The sequence below is a fragment of the Diuraphis noxia genome, unplaced genomic scaffold, assembly GCF_037042655.1.
Source record: "Diuraphis noxia isolate RWA-SAM2 unplaced genomic scaffold, SU_Dnox_SAM2 contig0004, whole genome shotgun sequence".
Taxonomy (NCBI): Eukaryota; Metazoa; Arthropoda; class Insecta; order Hemiptera; family Aphididae; genus Diuraphis; species Diuraphis noxia.
In genome coordinates, this window is record NW_028301714.1 from 70,315,795 (window position 1) to 70,335,425 (window position 19,631).

General features: G+C 30.2%; 1 protein-coding gene across 7 annotated transcripts in view; it reads left to right on the plus strand.

Moving 5' to 3' along the window:
• Positions 1 to 15,571, plus strand: part of rg (A kinase anchor protein rugose) — a 268,765-nt gene extending 253,194 nt beyond the window's left edge. For all 7 annotated transcript variants that reach the window (XM_089227915.1, XM_089227918.1, XM_089227913.1 and 4 more), the window contains 15 exons: positions 5,698 to 5,800; positions 6,749 to 6,864; positions 8,741 to 8,853; positions 8,986 to 9,126; positions 9,208 to 9,327; positions 9,400 to 9,552; positions 9,662 to 9,734; positions 9,927 to 10,111; positions 10,681 to 10,858; positions 10,960 to 11,040; positions 11,214 to 11,381; positions 11,469 to 11,732; positions 11,806 to 12,002; positions 12,780 to 12,931; positions 12,996 to 15,571. In XM_089227915.1, coding sequence (XP_089084041.1) covers positions 5,698 to 5,800; positions 6,749 to 6,864; positions 8,741 to 8,853; positions 8,986 to 9,126; positions 9,208 to 9,327; positions 9,400 to 9,552; positions 9,662 to 9,734; positions 9,927 to 10,111; positions 10,681 to 10,858; positions 10,960 to 11,040; positions 11,214 to 11,381; positions 11,469 to 11,732; positions 11,806 to 12,002; positions 12,780 to 12,931; positions 12,996 to 13,086 — 2,135 coding nt within the window. In that variant the 3' untranslated portion in view covers positions 13,087 to 15,571. The remainder of the gene's footprint in view (positions 1 to 5,697; positions 5,801 to 6,748; positions 6,865 to 8,740; positions 8,854 to 8,985; positions 9,127 to 9,207; positions 9,328 to 9,399; positions 9,553 to 9,661; positions 9,735 to 9,926; positions 10,112 to 10,680; positions 10,859 to 10,959; positions 11,041 to 11,213; positions 11,382 to 11,468; positions 11,733 to 11,805; positions 12,003 to 12,779; positions 12,932 to 12,995) is intronic.
• The last annotated feature ends 4,060 nt before the right edge of the window (positions 15,572 to 19,631 follow it).

A 19,631-nucleotide genomic window follows, 5' to 3' on the forward strand; every position in this document is an offset into this window, starting at 1 on the left:
TCTCACGGCCGGTCCGAATTTCATCCTAACACTATAGTATATAATAGTAGGTATCGCTTTTTTCGTTTTTTCTATCATACATTAATACGAGTTCGTACGTATATAGATAGGTACCAAAAACAACTGTGACCACGATCACGCCATTACATTATTATTATATATTAAGCGCGCGCGCGCTTTTTTTTCATTTCCATTTCAATTTTTTTATTTTTTTTTATCATTATCAGCTACGCGTGTTATTAAATACCGCGTGTAATGCCATTTTTGGCCGTTCTTTACACAAACCTCAGTTCCAGATCATGTCACGACTCGTGTGTTTTATATATTTTATGACGTCGGTCTAAATGTGCTCGAGCAATAAATCCGGCCGGCAGATAATTAAGACACTTTGCTGGTCAGATAATCGTGAAAACACAAACGTCTCTTGTGTATATATATATATATATATATATATATATATATATATATATATATATTGTGTATAATATGTTTAATGTATATACTATAATATTGTATATAATATTGCAGACTTTACAATACAAAACGACTAGCTACGCTATACTGGCGTGGTACATTTTGTTTTTTTATTATACATCATCATATTTCGTTTGGTTCTTAACTCGATCGCGATATACCAACGTGATTTAAAAACATAAATTGGTCAAATAATTAATTGCCTATTAAAAGTTAAAACAAATATCTAGCGCTTATCTAACTGTAACTCGTTTTATTGAGGTAAAAGCATGTCGTTTTACAATATTGGTTTCAATTTGTTGAGTCTTTGTACAACGATTATTTTTTATCAATACATTTCCGGTCCACATAATATATGTATACTATATACGCGAGTCAAATATTATAAGACGACCAGATAATATAAAACAGTCTGTCGTTCGCCATCGATCACCGTGATCATCGATGGCTGTATATCTTCTACATACGTAGATGATTCGTCATCATGATGTCTATATTATTAGGTAACATTTCTGTGATGTCTATAAAAACACGAATTAGCACTTATGACTTTATGAGATATCAACTGCACTCATAGGGCAACGCATATTTAACATAATTTGTTCGGTTATTTGGAAGCGCAGTAAACAGATGATGGATAATTATTCATTGGCAACCGTATTTTCGTTGAAAAATATCCCGTTGGTAACATATTATATTATATTGTTGGAATTGTATATTTTTGTGGAATCTTATATTATTTTGGAACCGTAATCCATTTGAAGTTTTGTATCTATAAGTAAAGTAACTGCGGTATACTATTGTAGAAAATATTCTGCTGGAAACATATTAAATATACTGAACAATATTTTATTAGAATCGTATTTTCTCGCCTTAAAAACTTATATTTTCATGGAAATGTTGTTCTCAAATTTATACTCATGCGTACATCGATCTCCAATACAAATGTGAACTGTGAACATCCATCGTACAACTATTTGTATATACCTATCGATTGTATATAGTATTATTATCTATGGATCTATGATACAATATCCAACTGATTTCAGATTCGTAAACGATTATTTGGTACCTTTGTATATTTATATTTAGTTGTGCTTGGATGTATATAGAACCTATACGCGACGCGGGGCGAACGTGTTTGATTTTTAAAATTTCTCAACGAATTCGTTTTTTACCGCGTGCATATTCTAATCGTATATTATAGGTGCACGTCTCGAATATACCTACTTACCTCCAAACACTCTATACCTATATGTATGTATATATATATGTGTGTGTGTGTGTGTGTGTGTGTATGCGTTGTCTGATTTATTGTTGCGAGTGTGTGGCGTTTTGGGGTTTGTTTTTAAACAGGAAACGTTCGCTTTGAATAGGCCGGAAGTGCTTAGGGGTTGTACGGATTGGAGAAATTATCTTCGACCCTTCTCGTCGGCTACAGGGGCGGCGGCTACGCTATATACAAGCGGTGTGTTTTGTTAAGGGCGCCGCTGGTACCGCCGGATCAATGTTAATTCGATTTTAAAGGACGGCCGGCAAACTCATTTGCTACCACCCTCTACTCACGAGTCCCAACACTCGTGCAGTGTGTATCTATATATATATATATATACAAACACGGGTTGTTACCACCTCGCCGTCGCCGCTGTTGGTATACAACACTTCAGAGTTCGGATGGAAAGGGTCGCGCAGAAAACGAATTATATGTACGCGTCACCCCTCGCCTGCGTTAAAACAACTCTATATCACCTCCAAATGGACAATGACTATCTCTCTATATCCGTGTATACGTCATATAGACCACCTACACGCGAGCTATAATTTAGCACACTGTAGCAGTGTCCTATACTTTGCATCACTCTTCTTCTTTTTCTTGCGGCGGCATATACATATAGAGCGCTTTATTTTCAATCCACTAAAAGGATTTGGTCCACTGCGGCACTGCATATATCGTATGTAACGAAATCATATTATACATTGTATACATATATAGGTACTTACACGTGTGTTGGGTGAATACACTATACAGGGTATTCGCCCACCCCGTGATCCTATGTTGGCCATATGGGGTAAACGCGGAATCACTGTTGCCCACCCTATATTTAAACGTACATCATATTATCAAAACGTGACGTGATGTATTTAAGAAACTGTTGTTGTGTTCTCGAATATTATCTGTTTTTGGTTTTTTTACTTATTCCATTTTGTCAATAACAATAAAATATGATGTTCACTTTTATCTATTTTTATCTATTTGCTGTACTTAAATTATTATTTTTTTAATCGTTTGATCTAAAAAAAAATAAATACATTTACACTGTAATAAATCGCATCACTGTCGTCACTAAATTAAACATGAAACTAATATTATTTTTATATTCTAACGATAATCACCGAACCGAATAAATCTATGTTTAAAAGTAATTTATTCAACCAACTATGTGCACTCAATGGCCGTGTTATTTTTGATGTGCCTATTAATAAAATAAACTATTTACACAGGCATGTCGCATATGAAACTCGTAACTTCACTGTAATAATATATAGGTATATGATGTATAATATATATATTGCATCTTAAATTAGTACTTTTAATGGGACGTGGTTATTTTTTCTTTGTGTATTATAATTTATTATATCATGTTTTACGCGTTTTTAATTAATTGCACTTTAAAATGTGTTTTATAGTATACAGTTTAAACTAATTATACTTTTACGAGTACGTTAGTTTTCATACACCGGGTAATTCTTTTATCATTGAACACTCATTATTTCAAAAATTACTAATGTTTTTGAAAATATTTTTTTACATAGTTTCAAGTTGTTCAAAAACCAACATTTTTATTATAAAATTATATTTTTAAATATTTTTTATCCTTATAATTTTTTAAGTTTTTTACTTTTTTGAATGACAACATAGAGTTTTAATTTAATATTCCAAAGCAGAATATTTTTCTAAGTATTTTGATTCATAAAAATCGAATTTAGGACAAGTAGTTTATGAGTTTTAAGTATTTAAAGCTTAGATTGGCAGAGTGGAGTGGTACGGGGTTACCCCGCAAAATGTTTGTCCACTACTCCGCTTGTCTAAACTTTAAATACTTATAACTCATAAACTACTCGTCCTAAATTCGATTTTTATGAATCAAAATACTTAGAAAAATATTCTGATTTGGAATATAAAATTAAAACTCTATGTTGTCATTCAAAAAAGTAAAAAAATTATAAGGATAAAAAATATTTAAAAATATAATTTTTTAATAAAAACGTTGTTTTTTTAACAACTTGAAACTATGTAAAATAATATTTTCAAAAACATTAATAATTTTTGAAATAATGAGTGTTCAATGATAAAATAATCACCCGGTACCTACATATTATATAAAATATATACTATAATATACAGCTTTTAAATACATATGTATAACATAAGATTGCTACTTGTTTGTTGACAAAGTTTGAATTGAATATTGAACGGGCCGGGAGCGTAAGATAATAATACGCGCGCCCGGTTACCCAACTACTTCGTAGCGCACGCACACACCGACCGACCTGTATAAATGTGTATACGTGTATATAGCGACTCAAGGGAAGTGGACGGGGTCGCCGAGCAAGACCAGAGAGTGCTATAATAACTATAATAGTGTGTGGTGGTGTGTGTAGATGTGTATATTTGTGTGTGTGTGTTCTTAACTGATAAAGGAGATAGGTAACTCTAAGTAAAAAATGGTAACTCAATTTAAATGCTGATAAATATATAATAAACGGTAATAATGATACTACGGCCCTTTTGGCCCAACAGGTAAAAATGTAGAATATACTAATAATATAGCCCTTGTGGCTCAACAATATAAATATATAATAAATTAAATTGCCGGTTTGGCACAGCCGATAATAAAATAATAACACCAATAGGCAATAATAAGATAATAGGTAAAAATAAAAATAATAATAAATAAATAAATAAAAAAAAAAACTCACAATTTGTGGAGCGTAGACTGGCCAGCTGCTACCTATGCTAAAGAATAATGTACAATTTTTACACACACAATAAACAAAATAATAAAATGCGGCGATTAGCGCCTATATAAAATAATAACAAAATAAAATTACGGCGATTCGCGCCGTATATACAATATATAATAATAAAAATGTGGCGATCAGCGCACACAAATATAAAAACAATAAGGTGATTCGCGCCTGCACCAATATAATAATTTAATATAATACAAACAAATTGCGTTGATTAGCGCAAACGATTTGCAAAAAATGCAAATATAATACTGACAGTGGCGATTAGCGCCTGCACGAATACAATATATATAAAAGGATGTGGCGATTTGCGCACACATAGAATACACCTAAGTATAAAAAAAAACAGTGGCGATTCGCGCTCACTAAATACAATTTTTATTGTAGAAACTGCCGACGACGATTTGCGCACGTACGAGCTTTATTTGCGACAACGCTGGAGAGAATACTAATTAATAATATAAAAACGTATGCCTTTGGCTATGGTAATGATATAACATAATTGATAATACTTAGACGGCGGACACGGACGATAAGGCGGTGTTGCACAACATTATATAATGTTATTATATTATTTATATGATATATGAAATATATATGAAATATTTATTATGTTATTATGTTATTTATATTATTATATAATTCACAAGATACAAATAATTAAACAAAAACAACTTAAAATAACAGCTGGTGCGCGCGAGTGTTTGTGTGTGTGTGTCGATCGGTGACAGCTAAATAATGCTTATGCGGCGCCAACAAATATTGTAAATTTACCATTATAATTAATACCACAACTTTTAAAATATTGATTTTATTAGACTTCAGTATTTTAACACTTTGAACCAACTAAACCAAGTATCTCTGTTTTAAGAGTTTAATTTATGATTTTTAGTAAGAGATTTCTGCATACTCTCTCTTAAAAAAAAATTTGTTTTTTTCTTTAAATAGTGATCAAGTTTTCGTTTAAAAGTTTTCCCATTCATAGTTTTACTCAAAAAGTGTATTTGTTTATATTTTCAAACTAAATAATTTGATATATAATAATAACTTTACGATTAATATATATATATATGAATTATACAGTATAATATTCAATTATATGAAACTATTTAAATATTTTATTTATAACCCACCTTTAGGCTTATTCGACATTTTTACATTAAAGAATTTTATTGTTACTTATCATTTTAGCATCCGTGATGTTTTCATTCCCTGACCAGAATACAGTTAAAAGAGTCATCAAAGCGTTGCCAAGAGTTGGAGTTGGTATCAAGTACGGGTTACCACAGACTAGGTAAGTAGTGGAATTTCTACTGTAATTTATGTTGATTGGTTATAAAATGCGTAGAGTCTTAATTTTTGTACGTGTTTATCCATTCCAATTTTCACTATTCAAATAATAATACGAGATAATAATTTGATTGTATCCATTAACAAAATGCAAATCCATTACAATTTTTAAGGGTGGGATAGGCTAACAATTTTAACATAAATTTGAGTGGAGGATCTTGGATCCTACACTTCTAAAAAACTGTTTATTTTTTTCTTTATGGTGGAGAGGAGGCTAATGGCGGGATATTTTCGCTTATGTGTATGGACATGATTTCCATCGGATATTTTTTAAACCTCGTCTGAGTCTCGTGTGGATAGGTTCTCCTCTAGAAAAATCCTTTATTTTTTTTTTTTATTTTTTTTTTATTTTTATTAGCTTTCACAATAAGTATTACAAAAATCCTTTATTATATTGGGAAAAAAGTTTTAATGGAAACTATTTTATGTACTTAATATATTCGAACCAAAAATCAGATTTATTCTAAGAAATCACGACGTAAAAATTATTTTAATATTCTATAAAACCATCATATTTCCTAGTAACATTATTCTTGATTGCTATGGATTTTAATTATTAAAATCCATATTACACCTATCTATTTACAGTATTATGCAATTGCTAAATTATTTAGATTAATTTATCCAGATAATGTAATCGTATGTTTATCTTAACTAGATAAATTAAAAAGTCAGTGTCTAAGTATTTAACTGTTATCTAAGCTAGAAATTATAATCATCTAGATGTTGGATTTACATGATCATTTAGATTATTTAAAATTTACCAATAATTATTAGAGTGATTTAAAATAATATTATTGAATGTTTTTTTTATATTTAGATTTGAAAAAGTATACACAACTGTCGCACTGTGAATTTTATTAATAATCGTTTGACGAATATCATTTTTCAGACGAGCGTCTATGATGTCTCCCAGGCAATTGATGAGAAACTCGAACATGACTCAAAAGTGGCAGCGTCGCGAGATATCCAACTTTGAGTATCTAATGTTCCTAAACACTATAGCCGGTTAGTATATTATGTATATGACAGTATAATATAGTCTGTGAGTTTTATAATATTATGCGACCGCGACATGCACACTCCCTTATAAAACAGGACATAGGTATTATAATGTATACCCATTTACGACCTACGTGTATTTTGTATAACAATATTGAACGGTTTCATGCACTACCGGGCACAGTGTATTATTTTTTTAACATATTATTGTTACGCTTACGGGTGCGTTTGTATGTAATGTGTGTGTTGTACACATTTTATTTTAATAATTTTTTTTTTCTATGTTTACGGATATAATGTTATAAACTTGTGTGCCTATATTTACGCGCAGACGAAACTGTAGACGTGCCGTGCCAACGTCGTCGTCACTCGAATATAATATAGGATATTGACGGTGACGGTTAAATTGTGTCGCCGCGCCGGTGCGGTTTCCCCGCCACGCGATACAATCGTTCAACGTCCCGTCTCCGTTTAGGTCCTCGAAATCACTGACAGCGCCAATTAGTGTAAACGTCACGTGTTTGTCGCCACGTTCGAAATATACCCTCTCCGACCACCACCACCATCAACACCAACAGTCAACACTGTTCATTTCCTGAACAAACACTTGAATAATAATATGTACGCTATTGTGTGTGTGTACATGGTATAAGTCTACATTTCTACAATGCCCACCCACCCACAGCTTTCTACATAGTTGTCAACTCAGAATTCGTTATATTATAGTTATTGTAGTTTATATAACTATATTGCAGTTATTATATTATTATAAATAATCCAAGGTATTTTGATCTGCAATGAATGCCGATTCTAGCATTGTTTTTTTAAATATTTCGTCCCTCGATTCACGAATGTGGAATGATTCGTCAATTTAAAGTGTAAAGTTGTAAAATAGTTATCATAATAGTATGCAATTCGTGGTCTTATAACTTGAAAGTACTATTACACTGTCACCGTTTTCCATGTAAACCGTGTGTTTACCATAATAATATACAAAATTGTTGAAAATATTTCTACGATTATAGGTATATACCTATGTCTTCACCAAGTTGTTATTCATGAACATTAAAATCGTTTTATCTGAGCAATTTTGCTTGATTTGGTGCATATTTTAACAATCCTGAACACCGACCACTGTGATAATTTAGCACATAGTACTGCAGGTATCAGGTGGTATTTATGTTAGTGGATATCATACAATAGCATTCATTTGTTATATTATTTTTATTTATACCGACATTTTACGATTTAATCAAATAATTCAAATTCTATGTACACTTTCAGAACTACAAATTAACCGCCAGTTCTTTATAATTGATTTCAAAGTTCTAGGTCATAACAGGTAGGCGGTCAACTTCACAAGTTCAAATGTATGGTAGCCGCCTAAAAATGTCTTGTAAATACTTGCTAATCTTAGCTTTCGTTTGATGCCGACTACAATAAAGTTCTGGGTCCAAATGGACCAAATGGGTGGGCTACTTAAAGTATACATTTTGTTATTTTGGTTTCACGGTGAAAGTTCTAAAATTATACTTACAAATAACTTGCAAAATAATATCACGAATTACAAAGAAAACAAAAAACAGTACTAAGTGGGTCAACTGCTTCTTAAACGTGAAATCCTGTCATGATTATTTCTCCTAAATTAAATGTTTTGGTATGATGTACGTATTATAAATATAAAGTATAGGTACCTAGGCGCATATAATACATTAATCGCTACGCCATGTACATATAGGTATATTTTCAAGATAGTTCACGAAATACAAATCCGTTGATTTTTTTATGAGGAGTATAAGGGGACCTGCGCATAAAACCTGCGATGCACTTATCACTTATCTGCCTATAAAAACGACTTAGTGATTATTTATTTGAATTACAGGACGAACTTACAACGATTTGAACCAATATCCAGTTTTTCCGTGGGTTCTTACCAACTATGAATCGACTGAAATGGACCTAGGTCTCCCATCCAACTACCGCGATTTATCAAAAGTATGTGTTTATATGTATTTATCGATTTATTTTAACAATTGTATGTATTGTGGATTACCCGAGTTCATTCGACTAGGAAAAAAATAATTCTAAAATATATTGTATTAAACTTAATATAATATTCTTTTTTAGCCCATTGGAGCGTTGAATCCCAGTCGCAAAGCTTACTTTGAGGAGCGGTACGGCTCTTGGGAAAACGAAAGCATTCCGCCATTCCATTACGGTACCCATTACTCGACTGCGGCTTTTGTACTCAATTGGCTAATCAGAATCGTGAGTTGAATTTTTTGATTTCTTCATATTTTTTGCATAAAATTTGTCATTAAAACCCATTTTTTCAATCAATTTTTATAGGAACCGTTCACCACGATGTTTTTGGCTCTACAAGGTGGCAAGTTTGACCATCCCAACCGTTTGTTTTCTTCCATTGCGCTGTCTTGGAAGAACTGCCAACGAGACACTTCTGACGTTAAGGTATGTACCTACTACAGTATTTCCGTATAATATGTATACAAAAAATAATTAATTACTTTTTTTTCCCCTTAGGAATTAATTCCTGAATTGTTTTTCCTGCCTGAAATGTTGTCCAACGACAACGAGTACAAATTGGGACATCAAGAAGACGGTACTTCGGTAGATAACGTCGAGTTACCGCCGTGGGCTACTTCGCCCGAAGAGTTCATCAGGATCAACAGAATGGTACGTACACGCACCTCTATTGCTTGATCGGTGTATTATATCCGTGTAGACGTGATTCTAATAAATGGGTGGAAATAATTTTGTGGTTTAACGTATAAACGTTTTGCAGGCTTTAGAATCCGAATTTGTATCGTGTCAACTACATCAGTGGATCGACCTGATATTCGGGTACAAGCAGAGAGGTAATAAAATTTCTCATTTTCCTATATGCATGTATTATATTATGATATGCGTATACGCGTTATGTTCTACTTACACTAGTTATACTATATAACTTATATAAATGTTATAATAAAATGATATTATAAATGGGCGCCACGCTCGTAACTTATTTTAAGCGATTCCTATAAGCTGCGTGTTTGTGTTCTCCGCAGGACCGGAAGCCATCAGGGCGTCCAACGTGTTCTACTATTTGACGTACGAAGGAAGCGTCGACATGGACACCATAACCGATCCGATAATGAGAGAAGCCATCGAAAATCAGATACGCTGTTTCGGCCAGACGCCTTCTCAATTGCTGATGGAACCGCACCTGCCCCGAAGTTCGGCTATGCACATTGTAAGCACTGCATTATATTATTGCAGTAGTCGCGTAATCGTACCTACTACAGACTTGATATTATTATCTAAGAATTTGGTGCTTGGAATATTCACTTGGAGACTGAATCGTTCATAATATTCATATTCAATGTACATATTATATAAAATTAACTTTCACGTCCATTGGAAACATTCGTTCATTAAATTATATATATTTAATAATGATTGTAGAGGCACTAAATTCTCAATATATATATATATATTTATTTATTTTTCGTTAGTATGTAGGACCTACATGTAGGTAGATATACAAATTTACGTAATTTATAATTAACTACAAAAAAAAAATTAAAAATTAATTTAATTTTAACGGTCTGTTCAACATTCAAGTTATCTAAAAATATGCGAATTCAATTCTCATTCACGCTCTATTTATAAGAAATGAGTGACGTTTAAAGCTTAAACTAATATAATATTGTCTTATCGAACCTTTTTCGTCGGAGGTTTGTTTAATAAACTTTGGTTGGTTTCCCCTCCCCAATTTCTTAGTCACACTCTTCTCAATCGTTAACCATTCTCGTGTTTTAGTCGCCGATGATGTTCACAAGCATTCCCGACGACGTATGCATGACCATGAAGTTCCCGTCAAATTCACCGATTTGCCACATATCGGCGAACACGTTCCCTCAACTACCTATGCCAGCGGTTGTAACCGTGACTACCAACATGCAGTTCGCAATAAATCGATGGAACACTAACTATTCCGGTCCGTATAATAATTATAAATCAACAGGATTTATTTTCAAACTCTTGTTCGATACTCGTAGTTTCATAACATCTATTGGTATGCAATTTTTGTTGTTTCAGTGACAATTCAATCGCCCAGTTACGCCGAAAGTCCTCAGCAGCCAAACGTAAACTTACCCCTGGTTATGGATCAAATCTTGAGTAAGATTAAACTATTTAATATTGGTTGCATTGCACCCAAACGTGTAATTGTTGTAAAAGATGTACATTATTCAATTATTGTGTATTGTATGATCAACTAACGTTGATGTACAACGTCTTATCTCAAGCTCAACATTACCCAACTGATTTAATTTTGCATTATTTTGTTTTAGCTCAATCAAATAGCAATATGAATGTGACATTAAAACGCCATCTAGGAGACAACTTTAGTCAGAAATTAAAAATTAAGTGGAATTGTTTTGTCACCACAGTGGACAGCCGTTTCTTGATCGTTTGTGGTTTTTGGGACAATAGTTTCAGAGTGTTTTCCACAGAAACTGGTAAGACTTGTTTGCATTTAATTTTAACTGTAAAACTCTTACTATATATAAATATTATAAATATTCATTTTTTATTTCTATTTATAGCAAAAATTGTTCAAATTGTATTTGGCCATTATGGAGTGGTGACGTGTTTGAGTCGCAGTGAATGCAACATTACTTCTGACTGTTACATTGCCAGTGGATCATCCGACTGCACCATCCTATTGTGGCATTGGAATGCGAGAAGTCAGACAATAGTTGGGGAAGGTGATCATCCGACTCCTAGAGCCACTTTAACAGGCCATGAACAACCGGTCACCTCAGTGGCCATTTCTGCAGAACTTGGATTGGTCGTATCTGCGTCTTCAGGTTTGTACAGCATGCATTATTTTTGTTGTATCACATATTTTAATATTATTAAGAGATAACCTTTACATTTTAGGTGGTCCAGTTCTTGTTCACACAACATTTGGTGATCTCCTTAGGTCGCTGGATCCTCCTAACGGATTTGAAAACCCTGAGTGTGCTGTCATGTCTCGAGAAGGCATAATTGTTGTGAACTATGAACATGGTAGCATTGCGGCATTTACAATCAATGGCAAAAGACTGAGACATACTACACACAATGATAATATCCAAGTAATGATTTACTGTTCAAATACATAACACATAATTAATTTGTTGTTTATAAAAACTATTATGTAATTTATTTGATATTGGAAATTAGTCTTGTATTTATTTTCATGTAGTCATAGACTTGTTCTTAAATTTGTTGGTGAGATAATATTATTTCATGTTTTCATTAGTTAACACCATTTAAAAGTATTCAAAATATGTGGGCTATCTCAAATTCAACCTATGATGTGATTCATTACATATGTGCATTTTGGTGACATATTTTTGCATGTTGCAACCAACATATTATTGTCTGGTAATACTTGTACCAAGTTTTGACTGTTTTTGTTCAGTAATTTTCCAGTAGTTGCCGTTATAACACGGAGAATTAAATTTTATCTCTTACCGCCTGTGAGGTGTGAAGTGTAATTCGTTTTTTGCAAAACGAAGGAAATGGTGCAGTTAAAATTCATCCCCAGCTCAACATTTCGGATTTTATAAGGAATAGTGTGCATCAATGTCTCAATGCACTAGCAGTGCTAATTTTTAAGGAGGATATACAAAAACTTGTCCCATATTATCAAAAATGTATAAGTTTAAATGGAAACTATGTAGGAACATTTTTTTCCTTTAGAGATTGATTTTGAGATTCCTCCATATTTAATTTAAAAAATATTTAAAGTAAAATTATAGTTTATTTTAAGCTTCCAAAATTCTTATAAACTGTACATTTTATTTATTATTGAATCCATAAATAAAATGAAAATTTATATTTTTTCAATGCCATATTATTTTTTGCAGTGTATGTTGCTAAGCAGAGATGGTGAATACTTGATGACTGGAGGTGATAAAGGAATTGTTGAAGTATGGAGAACATTTAACTTATCATTACTCTATGCTTTTCCGGCTTGTGATAGCAGTGTACGATCATTGGGACTTACACATGATCAAAAGTAACTATAATATTGAATACTTCCTTAATCATTGAATTAAAAAACTAACACTTTTTTTTATAAGATTTTTATTAGCTGGACTATCTACTGGATCAATTGTCATATTCCATATTGACTACAACAGATGGCACCATGAATTCCAACAAAGATATTAATAACTCTACACTTGTATGTCATACATATATATAATATAAATGTATGTATGTATGTATATATTTAAATAATTTAAATTTTATTACATTAATAATATTATACAAAGTTGGAGCTCAATGTAAAAGTATCTTTGTCAGTATAAATGTATGCAATAATTTTATCACTTTATAGGTATAAAAGTGATATATTATTGTGATATTGTTTGTTGTATGCCTTGCGATAAACAATATTTAATGCAGACAATTTATATTTTAACACATGATCATCTTTGGTTGTTAACTTAAGTGACTAATTTATATTTATGTTCAAAAAGAAAGAGTGTTACCAAATATTTACAATTTTCTATTCAAGTTTTATTTGTTTTCATAGTTAATTATGTTGGTATTAAATAACATAGTGGGAGATTACGTTCTGTTAGTATTACAATTTCACTTGAATTTCGATTTTAATCTTATTCATATATTTTCGGTTGTTTCATCTCTAAATATCTTTTTTTAAATGTATTTGTGAATCTTTTTTAATTATTCAATATAATGTGTAGGTTATTATTTTTAATCAAAAATCGGTTTTTTTTTTTTTAAACAATATTTTCATAATACATGAAAAAAATCTTATTTTAACCAAATGTGAACATTAGTTTAAGAAATCATTTATTACTTATAGGACTAGTCAATAAATTAAAGATATGATATTAGTATATTAATGCATTTTAATAGTACTATATAAAAACTATAGTTGTAATAAAATACATTCCATTTATTAATAATTCATTCCAAAAAAATAAATAATTATATTTATGGAGTATAATTTTTTTACTCTGCATCATTGTGATAATTTTATTCAATTTCCGTCGATTTCAAGAAAGTATTTAAATGCGGATAAATTTGTAAAATCATACTCGCCATGTTTTGTGTTAGTGTTATAATAAACAGTATTTTTTTTAACCGCATTTACGAATTGCTAGTATTTACAATTAATAGGTATTAGAACTATTTTATTAATATCAATAATATTATTATATTACAACGAAACTGTGCGCATAAAGGTTTTGTCAACATTGCCATTTATAATTATATATAAGTATATAGTTGTATATAATATTGCTATTAATCCAGTAAAATGAATTGAATACTGTGATATATACTTACTCCATTTTCAATGTGTATATTTTTTTTTTTTGGTGCCTAAAAATATTAACACTTAACAATTCATTGAATTTCTAACTTAATATTCTAATAATACTAATTAAATATATTAAATGTATATATTACATCATGTTGGTTGCACGTAACTTGTATGATACTGTTGTAGACTGTAGGAATTTTGTATTATGAAATTACAAAGATTGTGTTTAAGTATTAGGTATAATCATTTTTACATATTATATAATGCATTTTAATCATAAAGTGCTTAAAGAACGAAGCGTTTAAGTTATGTGCCAACCACATCAGTGATGCGTTGAAAAAGCTCATTTAAAAATGTACGTTTGTTGTGTGTCTATATTATTGTATAACAATAAGAAACCAAGGTTGTGGCAAGTTCATTTATTTTATTTGTATTTTTTTCCTAATCTTGAAAGCCATTTTAATAATATCATAATTATAATATATATTTATATAGTATTATTAGATCATTGTCAATTTTTTTGTAAAACATTGTTTAAAGTACTTAATTTTATTAGGTATATTGTGTGTATATATATATATATATATATATATAATATTATTACATACATTTCTATAGATTGTTAATGTCAATCAAAACCTTAAATTAACAATTAGTTATTATTATTTATGGTATTGAGTGGGAGAATAAATTGTTGGTTTGAAAAGTTATTATTGATATTACTTATTGTATTATTCTGAATTTATTATTCCCTCTGTGTAATGTTATGGTTACACTCATTCTTTTTTTAGCAAATTTTTATTTGTTTTGTACACTTAAAATGTTTATTTTAAATATTAAATATTATTATATTTATTTGTTTTAAAGTTTTACCATTTTAGACGATACAATTTAGTCTTTTAATTTGTGCAATACTAGAATTTTCAACTTGTAGTCACTTATACCATGTTTGATTATAGGTACCTAGGTCATTCATTTATTAAGTAACTATTATACATAAATATAGTATTAAACTTTTTTTTGTTATTTTATTTTAAAAATATTAAATTAATGTATTTTATTAAGTATTACACAAACAAAATTTACCACATAGTTATAATAATAATTATCTATTTATAAATAATATAGGTACCAATATTATTATATATACATATATATTTTTTTTTTTTTAGTTTGTTAACATACTATTTTCTCGGTGTTTTATTGCACTGTTGTAATACACGTATTATTATTTTGTTTATCAAATTAATTTTATTCAATTTTTAATGTTTAATACAACCGCCAGTATTGAATGTGATGTGCCTAATAAGTATTTACTTATTTATTGTATGAGTTAAATAAAACTTACTGTACTTAATTAAATTTTTTTTTCCTATACAATATTTATAAGTAGTTATGTGTCTAAATATCATCCATATAACAGTGCTTCTAAACTTGGAAGTTGGAAACTTATTATTATTTAAAGTTACCAACGGCCAACGACCATTATATGATTGAAACTGAATATTTTAATCCGTGGTAGCAACCTATATGACCTCAGCTCACCCTGTGATTTACCTAGTACATACCATATCATACCCTTCCCTCCCATCAATGTATAGAACATACCACATCATACTTTTCCCTCCCATCAATATCTATCACTAAAAATATATACACATTATATTCTTAACATGATAACAACTATATAGTGTTATCTAAACCATTATTATAAGAGGTATGTTGGTTAACATTTCACATAAATATGTGATATATGTATATAATATTATTATAGAACGAAAATCTAGAATAACAACAATATAAACATGATAAATCATTAAATATTCTAACTTAAGAGAAAAGTGGATGTGATTCACTTGTAATATTACACTTTAATGACTACTGAAACGTTAACAACCATTGATAATTATAAACAGTTGAAGTTTCTCTTTTAAGTATTGTTAAAATATATATATTACACATTTATATATTGTATACAACTATCCAGTAGTGCGTGTTGAACTAATTTTTGATGAGGAGCAAAAATATATACAAGGTGTCTACCCACCCACCACACTTATCCATCATAACAAAAATTAAAAAATTAACAAAATTAACCAACCAAAACAACTTATTAGTTATTTGTGTTTTCTAATAATGTTAATGTAATCTAATCGATCAACAACAATCGTCTACATTGAGATATTTATATTTTTAACGTATTAATTTCTACTAAGTACTAAATTATATAACATTAAAAAATTTAAGTTCTCACATTGTTAACAAATCATTAGAATATACATAGAACTTTATATACTACGCCTATTGGTTAATTATTAACTATTATTTTAACAATTTAAATGTACCTATCCCAAAATAATTGAAAATATTATATGGATTAATCTTTTAACATGGTAAATGACTAGGTAATATTTTAACAATTCATGGTTTAAAATGTTACCATTACCTAAATACATTAGGAATCAATAATCTTATAATCCGACAATTATCAATAATCAGTCGGTACGTCTCCAATCATATTATGCTTCAGTTCACAAATAAATATCGTTCCATCTTTTATATAACACTATACAGAGTGTCCCACGAGGATTTACCCATTGCGATATCTCACGAAATAATGGAAATATTAAAATACTAGTTTTATAATAAGATTCAGAGGGATACGAACTACAATTATTTCATTTTTTAATTTATTTTAATGTTTTTGTTAAAAATGTAAAAAATATATTTTTTTATTCAATTATTTCCAAAAATATAAGATAGCCATTTTGTAGGGTGTATTTTTCTGAAAATATTGACGTTTCAAAATTTTATTTTCATTAATTTCCTGATTTTTAATATTTTTTCTAGTTTTGAAGAAATAAAATATGATTATAGTTTACAACTATTAGGAACACGGAAGGTATTCGGACGGCCGTATGGTAATGCGCGCGGACGCAGCGCGGCGGGTCACATTACTGTACAGCAGAGCGATATCCACTTTCCCGCTTTTTTTTTTTTTTTTGTTATTTGGATCAAGAGTTTAGTAGGTCTCTTCACCATTTTCGCCTTAAGGTGACGAGGAGGATTACCAGGAATGGTTATTGTAACTAGATTTTTTATAAGTTTTTTTGGATGAGAGTTATGGCGTAGGTGGAATCGTTTACAATAATTTTTTGCCTCTTCCTGAATTGTTTTCATGTGTAGGTCTTTATGCAGAGTGTGATTTGATACGTATGACGGAGAATTTGTAATTTTTCTTAGTGTTTTATTTCGGAACCGTTGAATTTTATTTAAATTAGAAACTTTTGCACTACCCCATAGCTGTAGGTCGTATGTCCAAATTGATTTTAGGATAGATTTGTAGAGGATTAATTTAATATTTATAGTTTTGAATGTTTGTTGTTGACGATTTGGGTTTTGAGCATTTTTAAGCGAGAATTTAATTGTGATATTTTTGCTTTGATGTGTTGAGCTCAGGTAAGTCGGCAGTCGAGAGTTATCCCGAGATATTCAACGTTTTGGGATGGGGGGGGGATGTAAGTACCATAGATCATTACTTCTGGGCAATTATACACACTGATACTAATGAACTGAGGTCATTTTTTAAAAAAACAAATAAAAATTTTATGTCTAAAACATTAACGGTCGGCTTTTTTTTCAATACTTTATAAATTGGTAAGTATAAGTCGGTATCCAACTAATTTCATAAAAATACTCAATAGTGTAGTTGTCTGACTTACAAAATATATGTAGGTACCTAACCTATGTCCGGCTAACAAAATGGACTTTACCGATATAATTATTTTTTAAACAATAATTTACGTTGATTATAATTTAATTCGCGTAACACATTTTCTGAGAAAAAAAAACAAAATAGGTAATACACAAAATATTATAATTATTATAATAATTTTATTAAATAATCGTTTGTAATAAATTCATAGCTGGTGTGGTCAGTTGGTCAGTAAACATTTTAAAAGACTTTTTCGTATGTAGTGTATTTATTACTGCTCCTCATCATCATCAACGGTAGGTTTCGAATTGATTGAACCCATCACCAAGTGTTCGATTTGATATAATAGACGTTCAATGATCGCCAATTTTCTTTTTCCCTCTAATAAACGGCTAACAAATCTAGATGGACATATTTTTTTTCCTAAAATTGTTAAATAAAAATTGTTTGTGGGCCATAAAATCCAATGAACAAAAATTATAAATTGTAACCTTATAAAGCATAATATTAACGGTTTTACTTTTAAAATTTATTTTTAAAACGGAATATCGAGGATATCGTACATATTGATAAAATCGAAAATACCGAAATATTGAGCAAAATTTCTATACTATAAAATTAATTATATATTATGTACCTAATCATGTAATCGGCGAGCATCATAATCGCCGATGTTAGCGTCATATTGGCAATCATTTGGAACAGAAATGAACAACAAATAAACTACAATTAGTGCCTTAAATAGATATATAATATATATAGGTCTATAATATTATTGAGAGGCTACGCCGTTTCGGCTCCCGTTTTTCAAAAAGGTAAATTCCTAAACGGCTTCCGTTGGAAAAAAAAATTTTTTAGGTTATATTCTAAGAAGGTAAATTAAAAAAATTATATTCTGTGAATTAAATGTTAGAAAAGTTTTAAAAAATGTATGTTTAAAAATATAGAAAAATTATAAAAAAGGTAAATTTTTGACGCACAAGTTTTTATACAATCTATGCTTGTTATTTTATTCGATGAAAAATTTTGGATATTTTTTTAAAAATTATTTTCAATGAGCTTCTTGTTTTTTATCAGTTTTGGTTTATTATTTATATTACTTCAAGTTTTAATTTGAGTTTTGGATTGTATTTTGGTTAGTATGTCGATAACTTTGAAAATATTAGGATGAGCAGAATTGAGTTTGCTGTTGAATCTACTGTGGAATGATTCGCAGCCATTTGTGGTCAAAGCAATGGAAACTGAACACTCAGCCCATATTTCAGGAGGGAAACGACTATCTGACATAATATAATTTTCAAAAATATAGTTGAACACTGTCTATTTTATCGTCTTTCGGTCGGGTAGCCATTAAATCGTCTATGAAACAGTTCAATACTTCTGACGGTGGTAGGTATGGAAAGCCAAATAAATTTTTTATCGATTTTTCCATTTCAGAATCTTTGTTTCTAAATTCTGATGCAAGTCCCTCTGACTGAATTTTCCGCCACCAACTTTGAATATACATCCCTTTATTTTTACCGATAGCCACGTTTTTCTTATTGCAAAATGAATAGCCTCTTCAAAATCGGCGAAAACAACTTGTGGGTCAATGTAATCACACAATGCTGAAAAAGCTTTTCCGTAAGTAACTGAGGTTTTATCTGGCAAAAAATAATAAATCAGAAGAAGATATAGTATCCGTTATGTAAAACACGGATGGTAAAC